Source organism: Aedes aegypti, chromosome 3 (assembly GCF_002204515.2).
Source record: "Aedes aegypti strain LVP_AGWG chromosome 3, AaegL5.0 Primary Assembly, whole genome shotgun sequence".
NCBI lineage: Eukaryota > Metazoa > Arthropoda > Insecta > Diptera > Culicidae > Aedes > Aedes aegypti.
The window spans coordinates 36,958,952-36,978,815 of NC_035109.1; the positions used below are offsets into that span (position 1 = coordinate 36,958,952).

General features: G+C 37.1%; 2 protein-coding genes across 7 annotated transcripts in view; one reads left to right on the plus strand and one right to left on the minus strand.

The window, feature by feature from the left end:
- The window catches only part of LOC5572215 (high affinity cGMP-specific 3',5'-cyclic phosphodiesterase 9A), a 781,628-nt gene that overhangs the window by 43,982 nt on the left and 717,782 nt on the right, over positions 1-19,864 (minus strand). For all 6 annotated transcript variants that reach the window (XM_021853022.1, XM_021853027.1, XM_021853024.1 and 3 more), the window contains one exon: positions 3,007-3,158. In XM_021853022.1, coding sequence (XP_021708714.1) covers positions 3,007-3,158 — 152 coding nt within the window. The remainder of the gene's footprint in view (positions 1-3,006; positions 3,159-19,864) is intronic.
- Positions 3,685-4,469, plus strand: LOC110679081 (neurofilament light polypeptide-like). The gene is made up of 2 exons (XM_021853030.1): positions 3,685-3,852; positions 3,916-4,469. The coding sequence occupies exons 1-2, from the start codon at positions 3,789-3,791 to the stop codon at positions 4,176-4,178; spliced, it is 327 nt and encodes a 108-aa protein (XP_021708722.1). The 5' UTR covers positions 3,685-3,788; the 3' UTR covers positions 4,179-4,469.

Below are 19,864 nucleotides of genomic sequence, written 5' to 3' on the forward strand. Positions count from 1 at the left end.
TACGTGTTCTTCAGGACCTTAAAACTGATTTTTGAAGTAAATTAAGGACAAAAATCTGCATATAAGTAGGCAATCTTGCATGCAAGTTGAATTAGATCGATACATATTTAACCGTTATTATCTAAAAAACCAAATATTTTTGAAAACGGCAATAGATTCAGCGACCTTGAATGAAACAAACAGCTGCTTGTTTTTGCTTGAAACAAAACCTTGTTACGCTGCGGAATCAGTATAATGTATTCTCAAAACAAATCTAGAATAAATCCTTGACGAAACTCCTGGGAAAATTGTACAGGACAGTTTTGGAAAACTATGGAGAAATCTCTGAACAAAGGATAAAATTGGCCGATAATAAAAGGATGCAATAGAAATTTACTGAGCTTTTTCATTTTTGAACGAATCTTTGAAAAATGAGAGTGGTCAAGAAAATTGGCATCATTTAAATTATATTTCTCTCAATTAGGTATGTTTTAGAGAAACTTAAAAGTAGATGGAATACCGTGTACCTTTTAATTCCGCTCCTGAGTGCCTATCTTTGACAGATACGCGTACACTGAAGAAGACTGCAAGTGGTAGTCGAAATACGCGTATCTATCAAAGATAAGCATTTAGGAGCGGAATTAAAAGGTACACGGCACTCCATCAACATTTCTCGAAAACTTATTCAAACAAACTCAAGTCAAAAAAGTATACAAACTTACTTTATCGATTCTACGTGTTCCGCAGACAAAATTCTACAGGTTTCGCTCTGAACCAACTTGATTTTTCACTTTTAGAACGTTTAATTTCCGGATTTACAAAACGACGAAAGTAAGATTTTCAACTTTCGCAACCTAACCGCAACCGCTCCGCTGCATGGAGAGACGAAGTGACTTAACCACGAATCAAAACAAAACACTACTTGAGTCGATTTTACACTGGTACAAAAACGTCGCAAGTAACTAAATAAAACGGCTCAGCATTTTGTCATTTAAATAATTTTCAAACTTGTGATGAGAACTTCAATTTATGAAATAGCAACACTGCCGGGCTATCTACTATAAGAAGTGGTCTTTTTCGACAAGCAATTGGTTTCATTTGTCCTGACAAATCTTTTCTTAGGTTGCTACTAGGTATGCTAGTATCCAGATCAGCAAATGTTATGAACGAAAGTCAACTGTGACAGATGAAGAGTTGAAAGATAGATGCAAATAAAAAGTACAACTACAAAGTACGAGGAAAGGGACAGGCCTGGGATTTAACCCATGACCTTCTGCTTAAGAAGCAGAAGCGGTAGTCCTTAGACCACCAACCTCGAATTATGATTTTTTTTTCTGCTTGGAAAAATTACCTTGAAATACCGTTGGAAAGCTTAAAAACAGTTGATTTTTTAATGTACTTAACTTAAAACCGATCACTTCTTGAAGTTCTCAGACATATCCTTGGTAGAGATTTTGATAAATACTTAGATGCCTTATACCATAGAAATGCCTCATTATGTAATTCGAAATTCAAGTTTAAAACTGAACAGAGAAATTATCAGAAGCAATTGCTGGAGATCTCAAATTTTAATAATTTTGAAAGATAATCTGGAAGAAGAATTTATACTGATTTCGCGAAAAAAAACTAGACAATGCCCCTGAAATAATCTCTACAGGAAATTCAACTGTTATTCGTTGAGTATTTCTCTACGAAATTATTACAGTATCGGACGTATAAAATGCACCAAAGCCGTTTTCCCATACAAAATGGTCAACTTCAGAGAGCTATATCTCCGCCGTTTCTCAACCGATTTTTCTCATTTTTTTCTGTGACGAACTACAAATTTCCTCAATTTTCGAAAACTATTGTAAAAGTAGTGTAAAAACTATCGATTTAAAAGTTACAGATAGGTTGAATTTTGACATAAAAAATGCACCAAGACACAAAGTGTTGTAGCAGAAAAACTGCGCGTCGTAGCATCTTGATGTCTTCAGCGCTTTTGTTCATTGCGTGATAAGGACCAAATGTGCTGAAGACACCGAAAGGATACTACGCATAGTTTGTCTGATACACTACTTTTCGTCTTGGTGCATTTTTTATGTCAAAATTCAACCTATCTATAACTTTTAAACCAATAGTTTACACACAATTTTTTCAATAGTTATCGAAAATTGAGGTAATTTGTAGATCGTCACAGAAAAAATGAGAAAAATCGGTTGAGAATTGGCGGAGATATAACTCTCTGAAGTTGACCATTTTGTATGGGAAAACGGCTTTGGTGCATTTTATATGTCCGATACTGTATATTAAATATATTCTTAGATAGATACTTAGTGAAATCCTTGAAAAAAAAAATATTGAAATACATTGGCATGAACTGTTCGTGAAGGTATTGTATGTGTTTTAAAAAGTAATACTTTTTTTTATTCCAGAAGAGCCCCCAGTTTCTTAAAAAATATCTGCAATAATTACTGAAAAAATATTCTACAGGCAATCTTGAGAAAAGCTTGACAGATTATTCGGAGGAAACCTTCAAAGAACTTTTCCTTAAATGCCTGCAGATATTTTGAAGTTATTAAGTTACACATGAAAAAAAATGCTAGTACAATGCTCAATAAAGATTTCCTCTGATTCATAACGGGAAAAAATCGCCAGTCAACGAGATCACAAACCCGTTAGCGGGACCTGCTTCCTTATGAGGAAATTCTATTTTTATTCTCATTTTCGATAAGGGTTTAAGATCTTCATTATGTTGTACGCATAAAACTACAATAATAACACAAAAATAGATAGGCAATTTCGTGAAGAATTCATTGATAATGCCTTTGAGGGCGTTTTCTCTCCCTGATGGAAACTCCAACTTCGCCCATGGTCATCGACACTGCGTAGAATGCGAATTCCCGCACTTGCTAACGATGCGAAAGTAACGAAAAAATAAATCAAACAATCCCCTTTTCAGCCTTTGATCTTTTGGCATCTCGGCCTGGTCGATCCGGTGTAGAATTTCGGTAGGTACTTTCGGAAGGAGAGTGAGTGAGTGCTTACCTCAATGCGAGCTCGGTCCTGGCGTTGATTTGGTAGATGTTGTTGTAACCGGGATGGTCCAGATCGTGGCAGATGCAGGATACCAGCAGGATCAGCACCTCCAATTCGCCCAGTCGCTGCACCAGATTCGTATGCCAGGTGATGGCGTACATCTGTGGGGAGAATGGAAAGAAGCATTGGAAACGAGTTGATAAGGAGCACTTCCAGCTCGAAACGCTAATCGCGTAGACATCATTATAATCAAATACAAACTTTCAAATTTTAAATTTCCGTTTTTTTGACAGATTTTTTAAAACAATATCTAGGAAATTGAGCATTTTTATGGTAGGAAGTATAACACACGCGTAAAGTTTTATTTACATTTCAGAAGTTTGTCCGAAAATGCCTTTCGTATTTGCAGTTTTGAGCTGGAAATGCGCTATGGCCTATAGTTACAAGCGGGGAAATGATTGAGGCTGAGATTAAAAAAGTTTGGCTCGTGCTGGTTGGATCTGGCGCTAGTTGTGTCTATCGACGGCCCAAGAGATAATGCTGGAGTCGACGGAATGGCGCACTTTTCTCAAACGTTAATACGCAAACAATGCTGCATCGCGTGGAGGCTGTTTTTCAACGGAAATTAGACAATTTCGCGCTGTTTTGATGCTCTCTGGGATCCGGCGATTGGAGTGGTATAAAAATACCCTAAGCGATACGGTTCAGTATCAGTTGCGCAGATCTTTCGCTCTAGAATAGTTCTGCTTAGAACAAGTGCTTGTTTTTGAGAAAAATTTAAACGATTCAAAATGAAAGCTGTTGCAGTTCTGATTACTTTGGCCGTTATTTGCCTTTTGGAGTTTACAACTGCAGGTGACGATTTCTCATGTCAATTGATCATTATCAGTGCACAAAAGTGACTATTGCATTTTTCAGCGCCGACCTTTGAGCAGGGACGTATTGAACGAAGTGCCAAAGAGCCCGAACCCACCGAAGGCGCACCGGAAGGAGGATCGGAGAAACCGGAAGAGGAAGAAGAAGAAGCGGAAGATGAAAAGGAAACATCTGAGGATGAAAGCGGGGGCGACGAAACCGAAGGTGACGCTGACGGTCATGGAAAGGGCTGTCACCATGATGAAGATTCGGAAAAATCAGAAGATGAACAGAATGTTGAAGAGCCTGCCAAGTCGGAGAAGTGAAGTTCTGATAACAATTATATAATTTTGAAAGTACAGTGAGGGTTACCTATATTTGAACATTCAGTCATTTGGCGTGCTTTCGGAAACGTGAATAATTCAGAGGATTTAAACTATGTAATGAATTACTGCAAAACTATACCTAAACTATTTTTTAAAATTAAGGAACAATCGAAATTGGACACTCTATGTCCATAACTAGGTACACTTGCTTTATAGATGTAATGTAACATGGCTCTGTATTACCTAGACATAAGTGAGAATAAAGTTTAATGTTAAATATTAACATCGTTATACACTCGATATAAAGGTTTCAACATAGATTCCATTAAACCGTATAGGCCTGAGTGAAAACAAAAATTCTGAAACCCTCACCGCTCAGCGAATACTTAACGGATTCAATATTTTTTTGTTTGTCAGTATACTGACTCACATAACCAGATTCTAAAAGTGGTCAAAGGATCTCGGGAACGTTTTTGTGGCCGGAGATATTCCGGTGGGTCACTGGGTCAGGTCGGGTAAAAAAGGGCTATTTTTGGGACACGTCAAATTATCTTTATTTGGTTGCAATGGATTTCATTTCAATTTGCATAAATCATTGAGATCTGATATTCAACATTATAAATGAAGAGGCTTGCACTGTTTAGAGTGTACCAGATGTGCCCATTCGGACTTAATGCCCTGAAGAACCGGCTGTGGATTTGTTGGGTAATAAACCATTTAAGTATTCAAAAAATAGAGATCAAATACAGTAGTTCACTAAAATGTGTTCCCATAGGCTTGGTATAGATGTTAAGATACAAATTGACCACTTTATAGTGAATTGAAGGCATCCCTAGGATCCGTAAATGGTCTTTTGTAGGGTTAATCAAATGCAGGAAACATGGTTATCCAATTCAATCGTTTCTCAAAAGGTTTTACACTGATGCATTTTTCTTTAAATTCCTTGATATAGTGGCCACATTATAGTAGATTCCAGAAATTATGTGCTTGAAATTAGCCTACCTTCAGGGGCACAGAAGTACAGCACCCTTTTCAGTAGACCTGACCAGGCTTGGGAACTGTGACCAGAATTTACCACAGTTCTGGACAAACATTTGAAAAGGGCCCAAGAGGTCTTGAGCTTTTTTTCGGAAACGTTGCTGTTGAGCACTTTTCAGCCCGCCCACGCAAACTGACACTATCAGAAAGATTGGTGTTAGCTCTTCCTGATAGTGGTATTGGTGAGCGTGATCGAGTTGAATTGGGCTCAACACACAGCTTCGTGGATAGGACCCCACAGGCCATTATCATTGGTAACAGAATGGAGGCTTTCCATTCCAATGACGGGTCGGAAGAAGTCTTATTTCCCGATATGTGCATTTGCGTCGCCGATGACTATATTGACATCTTGTTTCGGTCACTCTCTGTAGGCCTAGGCTCTTAAAGAACTCATCCTCCATGTCATCGGGGCGCATATATGCTGATCAGGCTGTAGTTCAAGCACTTGCCCTTCATTCTAAACGATCACATTTGGTCGCTTACCGGTTTCCACTGAATAACTCACTTCATCTGCTTCCCAATCACTACGAAACTATCTCCACGTTCTGCCCTGTCGTCGCCGTTGTAGTAGATGTGGTACTTGAATGAAGTGTTGGCGATGGAATTCACGTTCTCCGGTTTTTGGCCAGCGTATTTCCTGGATAGCTTCAACACCGACATTCCGCAGTTCACGAGCCCAACACGCACGGATACATTCATAGTTCTCACGTATCAAGATCTTCTTCTTCTTGGCATTACGTCCTCATTGGGACATAGCCTGCTTCTCAGCTTAATGTTCAATGAGCCCTTCCACTGTCATTAACTGAGAGCTTCCATTGCCAAAGTAGCCATTTTCGTATTCGTATATCCTGTGACAGGCATGATGATATTCTATAACCAGGGAAGTCAGAGAAATATCCATTAAAAAAAGATTCTGGACCAACCGGGAATCGAATCCAGACATCTTCAGCAAGGCGGCTCTGCTTTGTAGCCGTGGACTCTAACCACTTGTAAATCGACAGACAAAATATTTATGTTGCAGCAGATCCTCCAAAATTGTCGCGAATATCAAATCCCTACGCACCATTCATCAATTTCAAGGCGACCGCGAAGAGCTATGGAAGATTATGGACGAGAATGGTTTTCCCAGGAAACTGACTAGACTGATCAAGGCAACGATGGACAGTGTTGTGTTAAAATATCGGGTGCGTTATCGATCCCATTTGTAACTCGCAAAGGACTTCGACAAGGCGATGGTCTTTCCTGCCTCTTGTTCAATATTGCGCTAGAAGGTGTTATGAAACGAGCGGGCTTAGGGTTGTCGCAAATTAATCGATTATTTCGATTAATCGATTAATTTACTCACTAATCAATTAATTTTCCATCGATACCTGTCTCGCTCAATAATCGAGATAATCGATTAATTGGCTTCGAATATTTGTCAATTATAGCAAGAACTGTCCAATCCAAGCAACTGTGATGTCTTTATAACACTCTGTTTTGTGCGTAAAATATCGCGCTTGCAATTCGTAAACCACGAAATATGCTTATAGATCTTTACAGTTACTCGTTTTGATTCTCTTCTCTAAAATAATAATTTTTCAAGATCGTTGGTGAAATTTTATATCGTTCATTCACCATACGGCCCTCTGCAGATGAGCTTTTTGTCTTTTCTGGAAGTGAGACGTTTGCATCTTCATTAACCTAATCATTCGTCATTCACTCGCAACTTCTATATTTTTCGTTGACAAAGTTACTTAGTTGATTTCAAGCGTTGTAATATTCGTCTTAAAAACAAATGGGTTTTACGAATTTCGTTGAAAGCAATATTATTTTATTGCTACTGTTTATGATATTCGTGGATCTTTTTTGCTGAAATCATTGAGAACCTTCAACAACAATTATAAATTTAATGTTAATAAGGAATAATTGAAAGCAGTTTTCCTCAACCGCCAGCGGTGTTTCTTAACCGTGATGACATTCTAAGCAAGTAACTGTCCCAAACAAAACTCGAGGCTATTTTTGGTAAGTTCTAACAATGCCCTAGGTGGATTTCTGAGAATAATTACAAGACTTAAAACCGTTAAACATGTTAATGCTCCCTTTACCACGCTAAAAAAAATTACATTTTCGTTCCTATGTTTTGCACTCCACAGAAAGGAGCTTGAAATGTTTTGCTAAACTACACAGATAAAAATGTTTATATTTCTTTGTAATGTGCTAAACATAAACCAGAGTCATCTATAATTACAACATAATGTTTAATTTTTTAACAAAAGATGATTGAATTTTACATGATCGTGTATATTTAAAAAGCAATCGATTGAAAAACAAGAGATTGCTCGTTGACATTTATGTTTATTTTGTTGCATGAAAATAAACTTAAATTCACAACATTGTTTTAGCCATGTATTTTTATTCACTTTTGGAAAGATTCCAACCGAAATTTCCAGCGTCTTCTTCGAGGTTCACCCCAAAGTACCTTCTGAGGTTCTCCCACATTTTTGAAAGAATGTATAAAAGAAATGTCTTAAAATTCTCTTAGAATTTTAGTTTTGTACATTGAGGTTAATTTTGACCAATTGAATTTAGTAGATTCAAATTATAGATTGGACAATTTTTCAATTTAACCAATCTATAATTTTGTAGAGAAATTAGATGAGGACCTAAAATGACATGACTTTTCCTTTCTTTTTTAAAAACGGTCAATGAAAATCTATTTATTTAAATTGAATTTCATTCTTTTTTTCTCGCTTCAATCCCAGACAACCAAAATGTACGTATAACGAAATCACCTGGAGGCTTTGTATGTGCAAAATTTCACTCATAAAATGTCGCGAAAAGGCCTTCTACATACAAAAGTGGAGGCGATATGCGTGCATATATTATGTGTTGAATGATAACATGCAATGCGAGTGAATAAATATTCTACCGAACTAACCTGTGATCTTTTGCGACTTTAGTTATGATAACAAATGTTGATTTGACAGCTGCTACGGATTGATTCGACTTACTTTGTGCGAGTGTACGAGACGAAACAAAATGTACAAATTAACTCAGAAAAGAAGTGTTTTATGCGAGGAAACTCATCAATCTGACGAGTTTGTCCACGGTGTTTTGTGGGTTTGATGTAATTAGTAAGAATAAACGAGTTGTAACGTGAACTTTCATGCGATTTCTGGTTGTCTGGGATAAACAGATATGAGGCTTAGAATGGAGCCCTGAATAGTTTAGAAGACCATTCTGGACCAAGGATGGAAATCTAGTGATCCTGACAAAATCCACGATGCATCGCGGTTGTTCTTTATCGTGCGATCATAGCAACAACGATTAACCTTTTGTCGTTAAGATATCACAACAAACTACGCTCCGCGAATAATGCATCGTTCTGCGTGTGGGCTAGCGATTAAGTATTCGCGAGCCATAGTTTTATTTTTCTGAGGATTGTTCCATTATTATCCATTGATTTCCCTTCGGATATATTGTTTGTGATTCCAAAATTATTCGGGCATGGTTTTAACGAAAAATAATAGCGCGAATGCGCCATGATTGAAGTTGATCGCTACTTGTATCAACATCCGATAAACTCTTTGTCCTACGATAAACATTGCATCGGATGCTCCTTATGTCGGCACAATGCGCGCGTGGTGAGGTTTTCAAAGCATGCTGCTGCAAGAGCAACGGCCCTCTTAGACCGTTCGAATACCGTGTTGTTTGTCGCTAGAGACGATTTTTCCATCCTTGTTCTGGACACAAAGGCACAAACTCTTATTTCAGAAGAAACTGGTTCACACAATACGCAAAATTTCTTACGCTTGTATGGCTTGAATTTTATGAACATGAGCATTGATTACCGTACAATTCGTAGGGAACGAACAGATACATCTTGAGAGTAGTAGGGTTAAAGCACCGGTTTTGGCCAGCCTAAGATAAAATGTCAACAAACATAATATTTATGGGAAACTGAATTTATACTTAATACAAATATGTCAAATGCAAGCTTTCAACCTATTTTATGTATGTAAATATCAAAACTGAGCTAAAACCATTTTTTTGCTTTGAATATTTCGTTGGCATATATAGGCCATCGGAACCAGTTTCGGCCAGAGATTTAACATCGGTACCCTGGCCAAATTAGATGTATTGGAATACAGCTTATAAGGAAAATGAGTTTTATTTTTATGTTTTGAATATACTTGGCTCTGTCATGTTTTTTTTTTTTTTTTTTTTTTTTTTTAAATCTTTATTTGAGTGTATTTTAACGCACGAGGGAAACTCTGTCATGTGAATATGATCTTCTTCTTCATATTTCTAGCGTTACGTCCCCACTGGAACAGAGCCTGCTACTCAGCTTAGTGTTCTTATGAGCACTTCCACAGTTATTAACTGAGAGCTTACTATGCCAATGACCATTTTTGCATGCTTATATCGTGTGGCAGGTACGAAGATACTTTATGCCCTGGGAAGTCGAGAAAATTTCCAACCCGAAAAGATCCTCGACCGGTGGGATTCGAACCCACGACCCTCAGCTTGGTCTTGCTGAATAGCTGCGCGTTTACCGCGACGGCTATCTGGGCCCCCTGGGAATATGATCTACTGAACACAAAAGGTTTCATGCTGATTGGTTATGTAGAATGGTGTATAAGACACTATGACTACAACTGGCGTATGGCCAAAACCGGTGCTTCTACCCTATACTATCTTTAATGTACATTTTCGGGAACTCCAAACTTAGTAATGTCAATAACAGCATCGACCACGTTCTAACCTCAGTTTAAATAGTTATCTATGAGTGCGTCGACATTTTTGAGTGTCTAATTATTCAAAAGTCATTTTTAATAATATCGTGACACATACATAGAAGAAGAGGTGTGTATCTAAAACAAATATAAAAGAGGAAAAAAGTTTATACTGTCACTAATAATGATGAACCATCCTTAATTTTCTACAGAAATTACTCCAGAATTTTTCTCATATATCAAATGAGATATTTTTTGAGTGATTTCTAGAAGAATTTTTAAAGAACTCCATGGGGGAATTTCGAGCTGAAGACCTACAGTCTTCCCTGAAGAAATTTAAGAAGGAAGTCCATAAATAATGCTAAGAGATATTACCGGAAAAAATATTATGAACACGTTGTAGGCATATTTTGAATTCCTGTAAGAATTTTTGGAGGAATTCGTGGGAAAATCCTGAAATTCTGTGGAATGAATAGAAAAACAACATGAATGATTGCTTTTGAATACTTCCAGAAGAAATAACTGGAAAAATACATTGAGAAATTCCTCGAGAACTACATGTGAGAATTTCTGAAGGATACTCTGGAACTTTTGAAGAATTCGTGCAGGCCAGAGAGGGAGGGATTTCAGGAGGAATCCTTTAATGTTTTACTGGAAGAATCTCATTAACATTTATAGAGAATTTCCTGAAGGAATCCTTCATAAGTTCTAATTTTCAGGTGAATTTTTAAGGAATTTCAGGAGAAATTCCGGGGGAAATCTCTAGGAAAAATCCTGAAGAACCCTGGGATAAAATTTAAAATAGAAGTTTTAGCGAAATCGTCGGAAGCATGAACAAAGGTAAAATTCTGTGTGAAATCCTTTATGAAATTCCTGATGCACTTCTTGGTAGAATTTGTAGTGGAGAACCTGGAATTCCATGAAGAATCGTTAGTGGAGTTCTTGGCGTTATTCTGGAACTGTCCCTGGTTACGCTGATAAAATTTTTAGAAGGACCTCTTATGGAAGTAATATCTGGTGAAATTCTTGATGTTATTACTGGAGTAATTTTTGGAGCAATCTCAGGAGGAATTTTTAGAGCCCATTTCAGTTGCGTTCATATTGACGACATTTTTGCGACTTTTGACTTCTGAATTTGAAAAACATGTATTTCTATCCGTCGAATGATATTTATGTGATATTAAGTAACGCCTTGTTATTTTCTCTTTTTTTCTCACTCAAACAATTACCATCATATCAAAGAAGCAAAACTTAAGTTTTAGTGATGATAAATCGTTTCCTTCTGAAATAGAATTCAGGTGCCCTTGTGTCCTGAATGGTCAAACCTAAAAATACGATTAAGTGTTCCATTAGAGAGTCACAAATATTTTCATTGAAGCGAAAATAATGAAAATCAATTCAAATGGATTTCTAGAGCGTATCAAAGTCTTTGGCAATTTACTCTCTAAGCATAAGGGGGAAAGCTCCTGGTTCTCTTTCAAGAATTCTTTGATAGATTTACTCCCAATTTCCCTAAATGTTCTTCCTGATATTTCTTTGAAAACCTTTGAAACAATCTTTTAGGATTAAATTACGTTTACCAGGACATTTTTTATAAAATTGCCCTGCAGATTTTTCCGAAGGCTTTCCGTAATGTTTTATTACTAAAAATCTTCAAGGGTTCAAATTCCTTCAGAATTGTCAGGAAAATTAACTTCTTAATCACTACTTCATAAGATATTTCCTAGTTGCTTTCACAGAACTATTAGGCTGTCAATCCAAATATCTAACGATTTTATTGGTCAACTCCAGCTACCCGAATTCAGACTGAATGAAATTTCTACAAATATTGTATGTGGAAATAAATAGCGAAACTTTATAAGACATTAAACATACAAAATAATTATGTGAAACTAGTAGTCCTGGCAAACTTCGTCTTGCCATCAAGTAGGCTGTTGAAAAACGCCATGAAACGCCCCGTGCAAAATGGATGTTCCGTTCACTCCTGTTTTCTTAACTTTACCGTTAAATATCCTTTGCTTTTTATATACACAAACACGTCGGAACACTTCAGGAACATAACTATGGAATAATTTTCAAAATCCGATAGCCCATTTTCAAGCCATTTCATGACATACAAACACCATTCCATTTTTATTTATATAGATGTACATGGATGGATTTTCTTAAGAAGCTAATTCTCTTTGTCTTTTGAAGCACACTCACTAGTTCTGTCGATACGGAAGAATTTCTAATATTGCTAAAGATATTAGTATTGGAATACTTCAAAATTTTAATGATACACCTCGTGATCTATATCAAATACAGAGAAACCGTCTTCGACAAAGTAGTTCAGGTGACCATGGGCTTAAATGCAGGGAACATCCAGAGTAGGAATTCCCCCACCAGGCGGCACTAGTGGGCATGAAACTTTTGTTTTCAGGAACCTGTCCACTTTGAAAGATAGCGTCTTCGGCAAAGATGTTCAGTAAGTAAAGCTATTTCATTATATAGGCCAGTACCTAGATGAAAATTTGAAAAGCATGGAAATTTTGTTTCGAAAATATCTCAGGATATCGTTCTTAATCCTAAATGAAATCCGAGGGAAACTCCTGTAGGAATCTTTGAAAGATTTACTAGAGTAACAACTGGAAAATTCGGAGTAGAAAATATCTGGATAAAATCCTGAGATAATTTATAAGAAGAATTTTCAGAGTATCTTTGGAAATTTATGAAGATAATAGCGTTCGAGTGCTCAATGGTTTCCTGAAACAATCCACGAGAAACTCATCAAAACATTCTATAAAAAAAAGTTTAAGTTTAATTCCGGTTTTGTTTCTTGTTTGTATCTAATATTTTGATTCCTGATTCAAAGTTCCTTTTTTCAAGATAATCAAGCCCTTGTCATGAATTGGTATGTGAGCGGGTCTCCTACAAAACTCCGGGTTTGTATACGTTCTGCATCAATGGGTCAGTTCTAGTAGAAGTTCAGTAGTTTTCATTATTGAAATAATGGTAAAATAGAAGAAGGAATAACGCTGCATAACCGATCAATTATTACACGGTATAAATTTAGGTTAAATTAGGTTAAATTAATTTATCCGTAATTTGCTGAAAATCGTCTTAGTTTGAATGAAATTGGAAAACATCAAGGATTTACTAAATAAAACCTCATGATTTGAAAATTGGTTTTGCACTTATTATTTGAGTGGAATTTTATTGTGCAAGTACATCTGTATTTGCAAGGACTTATTTATTGAGAGCAGTTTTTAAAATTGTTGTTCAATTTAATTTCGGTAAAATGAGTGCTACTTGGCAATAAATCATTGATAATAGTGATGCCTATTGCAGTTAAAACTTCTTTCCACATAAAAAATGTCGATTATTCCGATTGATCGATTATTACTAGTCGATTAATCGTTATCGATAATCGACATTATTGTTATTATGAACTAATCGATTAATTGAGATTTTGCGACAACCCTAGGCGGGCTTCAACATGCGGGGCACGATCTTCAATTGCCGGAAATCGTGCCTACTACGGACTCCACAAGACCCTGCGGTCTGGTAAACTTCACCACCATACTAAGTGTACAATGAAAAAGACGCTCCCCTACAGGCATGAGATGTGCACATTACTCGAAGAGAACCTGCAAGCGCTAGGAGTTTTTGAGCGACGTGTGCTTAGGACGATCTTTGGTGGAGAATGTGAGAATGGCGTATGGAGGAGAAGAATGAACCACGAGCTTGCACAACTCTACGGTGAACCTAGTATCCAGAACATCGTCAAAGCTGGAAGGGTACGATAGGCGGGGCACGTTGTGAGAATGCCGGACCATATAAGCCGAATCCGGCCAATATAAGACGAAGAGGAGCGCACCAAGCTAGATGGTTTGATCAAGTGAAGCAGGATCTTGGTAGTGTGGGCGATCGAGAAACTGGAGGCAAGCAGATCTCAGATGATGTGATGAGCATTGGCATCACTGCCCACAATCAGCGGACGTCCTTTTGTTACGCAGTGTACTAGTTTGAAATCATTCGTTGGGAATGGTTCATCGTGTGGTAAATATACCGAACAATAGAATTATGTCTTGTTCAGGTCACCAACAAAAACAGCAATTGTGACAGCACATACATCTCTGGTTGTTAGCTCTTAATTCAGTGTAGCAAAAGCTGGAACTTCAAGGTTACCGAGATCAAGTGCTGACACTAATTGGGATGCACCATTTTGAGTCTACAAAGATTGAGATTGCTGTTCTGTTATGCTGAAGATTGATCTGAACTGTTCTATACATTGCCACTACCCAAACTAGGCAGGATTAAGCTTTTTGCAATCTCAGCATAAAAAATAATAGTAGATAAAAACCCAGATCGGTATCTATTGAATGTCGCCAATGGCGAAAAAGCACAAAAATACACTGTGTAAACGCGTAATGCGGAACCATAAAGATGAACATTTATAATAAATTGCAACAACTTTATGATTCCTATGAAATATAGCCTCAGGATTAAGACTGAAGAAGGGCAGCCGATTATCTCGGAGCAACACAAGGTCATGTGCATCATTGCTCCAGGTGGCGCAGGAAGGGCACAATACTGTGGAGCGCAACCTGCTACTTCACAGGTTCCGATTGTGGAAAGATTCTATTTAGACCCTCCCAACAATTCATTCCTAGGCACGGTAGGCTTGAAGTCGCATCACACCATGAAATAGGGGTCACCTGAAAAATGGGCTGTAAGTATCTAGGAATTCTAGTTTACCACATTATCAAGAGACTTGTTAAGTCATAGCCCCATGACTTGTGGTTTCCTAGTAGAAGACATGCCTTCGAGTTCTTCAATAAGCCAACAAGCCACTTGACTTTCAATCTGAAGATGGTCGAACTGAGAGTTTATTTTTACATATTTGAAATGCTTTCTTGGTACATTTATGTCTGCTAAGAATTTTTGCCAAAATATTTTAAGCACACGGACACGCATTGGCAATATTTTAATCAAACAACCAGTTTACACTCTCAAACCGGTGTGCAAAGTGTCACAGTCAATTATAAAACTAAATTTGCTCTTCCACCTAAAGTAAACACTTCGCTCAGCAGACCTGTGTGTAAGCTCCGCTAGATGTAATCCGTCAACTTGACTCGGAAATTAACACCTTCTCCCGGTAAGCCAATGTACACACGAAAGCTCTCTCCCGCGCAGATGACGCACCCCAACCAATTGAGATGGATCTTGGTGCCTGACTTCCGTCACGCAATTGTCACATTTGCTGACGTCACACAAAAGTCACAAGCAGCAATGCATCACCCCGCGTCGTAGAAAGGTGCAATACATTCTACAGGAGGGAATTCCAGTTTATCACTGGGAACTCGTGTGTGGACTCTGTATAGAATTGAATCAACAGACTCAGACGTTCAATCGCTGAAATGAAACCTGTTCGCCTTGCCGTTCGACTACGAATTTATCCACGGTGGTAGAATCTGACCCTGCACACAAAGATTCTTCAATCAAAAACCACTTCAGCGGTTGACATTCGATCTCCAAAATTTGAATCTGCCCCTTCCCCTTCGAGAAAAGACCGCTACGAATTCCGTCGCACGGCGGTTGTTTGTCCGCTTTAGTACGGTGTGTCTTGGTGACGTCACCAAGCAAGCCGTTCAGGCACCGTTCACCAGAAAAGCCCATACCATCGCACAGTGGCGGGCTACCATACAAAGTTGGACAAAACCTAAAATATGGTTCAAAGTGGTTATTTGATTATTTGCCAATTGTGGAATACTGATTCCATTTTTGGCATTTTTGTTTACATGTTAGACTTATTGTTAGCTATAGAGTTAAATTAGTTCAATGATATAATCCCAATATTTATAGCAAAATTTTATTGTTATTCGTGGAGTGATCATTCAATCAAGCAGAAAATTTTATAATTTGATAATGTTACTAGTTATATTGCTGTTTGCATTCGAGATGCAAATCGTTACTAAACGTCCTCCAAATGCGGTAACACAAAACAATCAAAGGACACCTAGCAACGATTACATAAATCACCGCCGCCCTAACAATGAAAATCTATCTTTGACGCCGCATTTCTAGTGAAAAATCTTACCGCGTTTGGTGTTCTCGCATTTGATATTTCCATTTCAAATGCACACAGCAATACTAGTTTTCCCGGCAACCTTTGGCCCCGGCATAGTAGGCCGTGAAAAAAATCGTTCAAAATGACTACAGTCGACTCTCCACATCTCGATGTTCTATATCTTGATATCTCTCCCTATGTCGATGATTTCTTAGGTCCCTTCATTCTGCATACAATTTCTCATCCACATCTCGATATCCTCCTTATCTCGATATCTCCGTATCTCGATGTGTTCCTGTTAATTTTGCGTTCCTATTTTTTTCTTTTCAAAATAAAGACACCTAAGAAGTAGCGTGATTTCAAACTTAAATATTATCAACAGATTCATATAAACTCAATCCATTTTGTATTTGTATAACGTTTATCGGTTCTTATTTGGTATAATGAACAGAACATCATTATAAATTAAGTAAAAGCCACTAAAATATTAGAAATTTAATGATGACTCGTGCTTCAAAATCCGGACAGAATCTTACAGCTTATTTAAATTTCGGACACATTGGTTTCGTATTCCGGACATTTCTATCTATTATATTTAAAAATTTTGAAATTCCTTCATTCAAATTGAATTGCAATTACTAATTGTGTGCACATTATATCGATGGTACTTTCACCAATTGTTCGTTAAAGCTTTAGTTACATTTATAATTAAGCATGAAAAACAAATGTGGACGATGAGCAAACATTCAGCAACTCTCTCTTATTGCTGCCTCCGGTTAAGCTCTGGAATTAAACTCGTCATATTGTAAGAGCATTATTCAGGGTACACAAAAACTTATTTTCAATAATTTTCAATTAAAAAAAGGCTTACTCCATATGCAATGTGATGTCCGGCTTTTGAAGCAACTGAGATTCCTGCTTCGTGATTCGGACGCAGGCATTTAATCATTTCAGTTTAACACATAATATGGTAAATTTTACAAGCTGTCGACGTGGTACACTTCTTTTATACTGTTTATTGCTTTGTATCTGTACATTATCATTACATTAATCATTAAAATAGATCAAGGTGTGCGGCTTTCGAAGCGTCCGGCAATTCGATGGTATATTTCCAGCGATCTTACAAACACGTCGGAAGCCTTAACAAACAAAACAGAGAGGTAATTGTACAAACTCGATGACCCGTTCTCAAGCCAAATCGTGACATACATACATCATTCTATTTTCATCAACACTCTCATGCAAAAGTATCCCGACCAGACGGAAGAAACAAGATTATAACAGAATATGTTCTTCTGATATGATTTTTTTATATCACCAGTTGTTATAAAACATGTACCGTTAGTAGTTAAAATAACAAAAATTCTAACAAAATTAGCACGAAACAAAACTAAAATATAACAAATCCTATTATAATTGTATCAAAATTATTACAGAATGTTGTGCAATGATGTTACAAAATAACAATATTATAGCAAATTATGTCACTGTTCGTGATATCGGATGTTATTTGCAACAAACTTATAAATGCGATGTCAAAAATATAACAAATATTGTTATAAATGTGTTACTGAAAACATAACAAGTTGAGAACAAAGCCATCTTGATAACAAAATTATATCAACTTCTGTTATTTTTAACTGTTGCTGATAGGATGGTGTTATAATTTTGTTATGTGGTTCTGGTCGGGATGGGTTCTGGTTCATTCGAAAGACAATGGTCGAGAACTTATTCAAACAGACTCAAGTCAGAAAAATAAACAAACTTATTTTATCAATCCTGCGTGTTTCGCAGCCGAAATTCTACACGTTTCGCTCTAAACCAACTCGATTTTTCACTCTTAGGACGTTTAATTTCAGGAGCTTGAGCTTGATTCGCCGCTCGTGGTTGCTACTCCAGTATTGCCAGTTCAGCTGCGCTTACACAAAGAACCAACCAGATGACTGCTTGGGACTAAAAGACACCCTCGGTGTATAAGTGCTAACGATCTTCTACTTGTAGGTGATAATGGCTCCTGCCACGTCAGAATGCTGATCATTGAGGGGAAGGGGGATGAATTGATGATGCATTAAATTGGATCCCACAGTAGACCGTATATACCACTGCGTCTACGCAAGTTCATGCGGGAAGCAGAGAGGCTTGCTGTTTGGTTAGAAGACTGCCTATGTATCAGGCGTAAGGAAAGGCGTGCTATAATGATGGAAGAATGGAAGCATAGGAAAACATTTTTTTGGTCCGTCGCAGGTTCTAGCAAATGCCATTTGGTTTTTTTTTTCAGTTGAAGTATTTGTAACATAAACCCGACCAGTGCATTACTGCTTTTGTTTTAATTGTGTTATAATTTCCTCCATCAACTCAAAGTTGGGAAGTCCGTTCCACTTGTAATTTAACCCTGTTTTATTATTGTAGCGCTTCTAGTTGTCATAGCGAGAAACTTATTACAGCTTTTTAATCCGGAAGTTCATTCAAAGGTAAACATTTCGTCAAGATTAATTAAAAATAAGTGTTCGTTTGAACTACGAAACTATTCATTATTTTCTGGAAAGACAGTTATATAACATGTAGGTATCAAACTTCATAATAAAATTCTATCTCCAATTCAACAACGAACAATTGTTACATTGTACCAAGCATTTTGTAATCGAAACTCGTTTGTTTCGTATTGGGAACGAATGTTGCACCCCAATGTACGAATCCTTCGTTAAAACATTTGAAATGTTTGTAGCCGCATGGAACGTCATTATAATCACTTTATCCATTTCAAGAAGCAAATCTCTCCATGTATCGATGTGGAAAATATATTATATAATACTGTATACGTCGTGCACAACCCATTAAATTTTCAGCTACATCGGATAACTAAAACTCGAGATTTGCTTCTGCAAAGTTTTGATGAAAATTTTAGAGCGAAACAAAAGATAGGGAAAATAACACGGTCTCCAGTGTTATTTAAAGGCTAAGTAGCCCGTCATTCATTTCTGTAGTCTCATAGTTCATATTGACCCGGAAAAGAAGCACTTTATGCACTGACATGCAGAAAGCATGTTGCTGCTTTTCAGATGCGTCAGTGCACTACCAGCTGATTTTCATTATTTCAAAATTGTGACATGACTCAGCAATAATCACCACTAATATAATTATTCGACGAATGTGTTCGTGCATTTTACAAAAGATGCGAGAGACTCAGATAAAATACAAGATTTTTGTTGAAATAAATCTACAACATTTTTTTTTTTCGCTTAAAAACCACTCTTAACCTAATTTCAGTTTAATAAACTATTGTTCAGCTACTACCCGAGCAGAAGAAAATAACTACTGAATACCAAATTGAGGTATTCCATACCAGATAATTTCCAATACTTACAACCTGAATGAGGTATGCATGAGCCCTGCATAAGAGGTAAAATACCTCAAATAATATTTTCTGCATATTCTACAAAAAACAAGCTGATAATTAGATCAGGTAGTGTTATACCTAAATAAAAAGTGATGAATTTTCACATAAAAGTGAATTTTTTCAATAATAGTTCAATACCTCCAGCAGTCCCCAATACCTATCGTCAGACTTGATAATGCTCCTCAACATCATTAGAGTGCGGTGAAATACTCTAGAGCAGCGTGTTGCTTTTGCTTCTTTGCGAGGGAGTGAAAAAATGCTAAGCAGAGAGACAACGAAAAATGAGCGAGAAATATGCAGCACAAAACACAATGTTGTGTTCAGAGTAAAATTCCATCAAAATTTTCTATCAAGCCTGCCTATCGTATACCAATATGAAGTATTTTTAATTGTTTTAAACATTTTTCAAATACCATTATAGTACCAAAATGAGGTATTGACAACTGAACAATACCTAATTATGGTATGATACCAGAATATG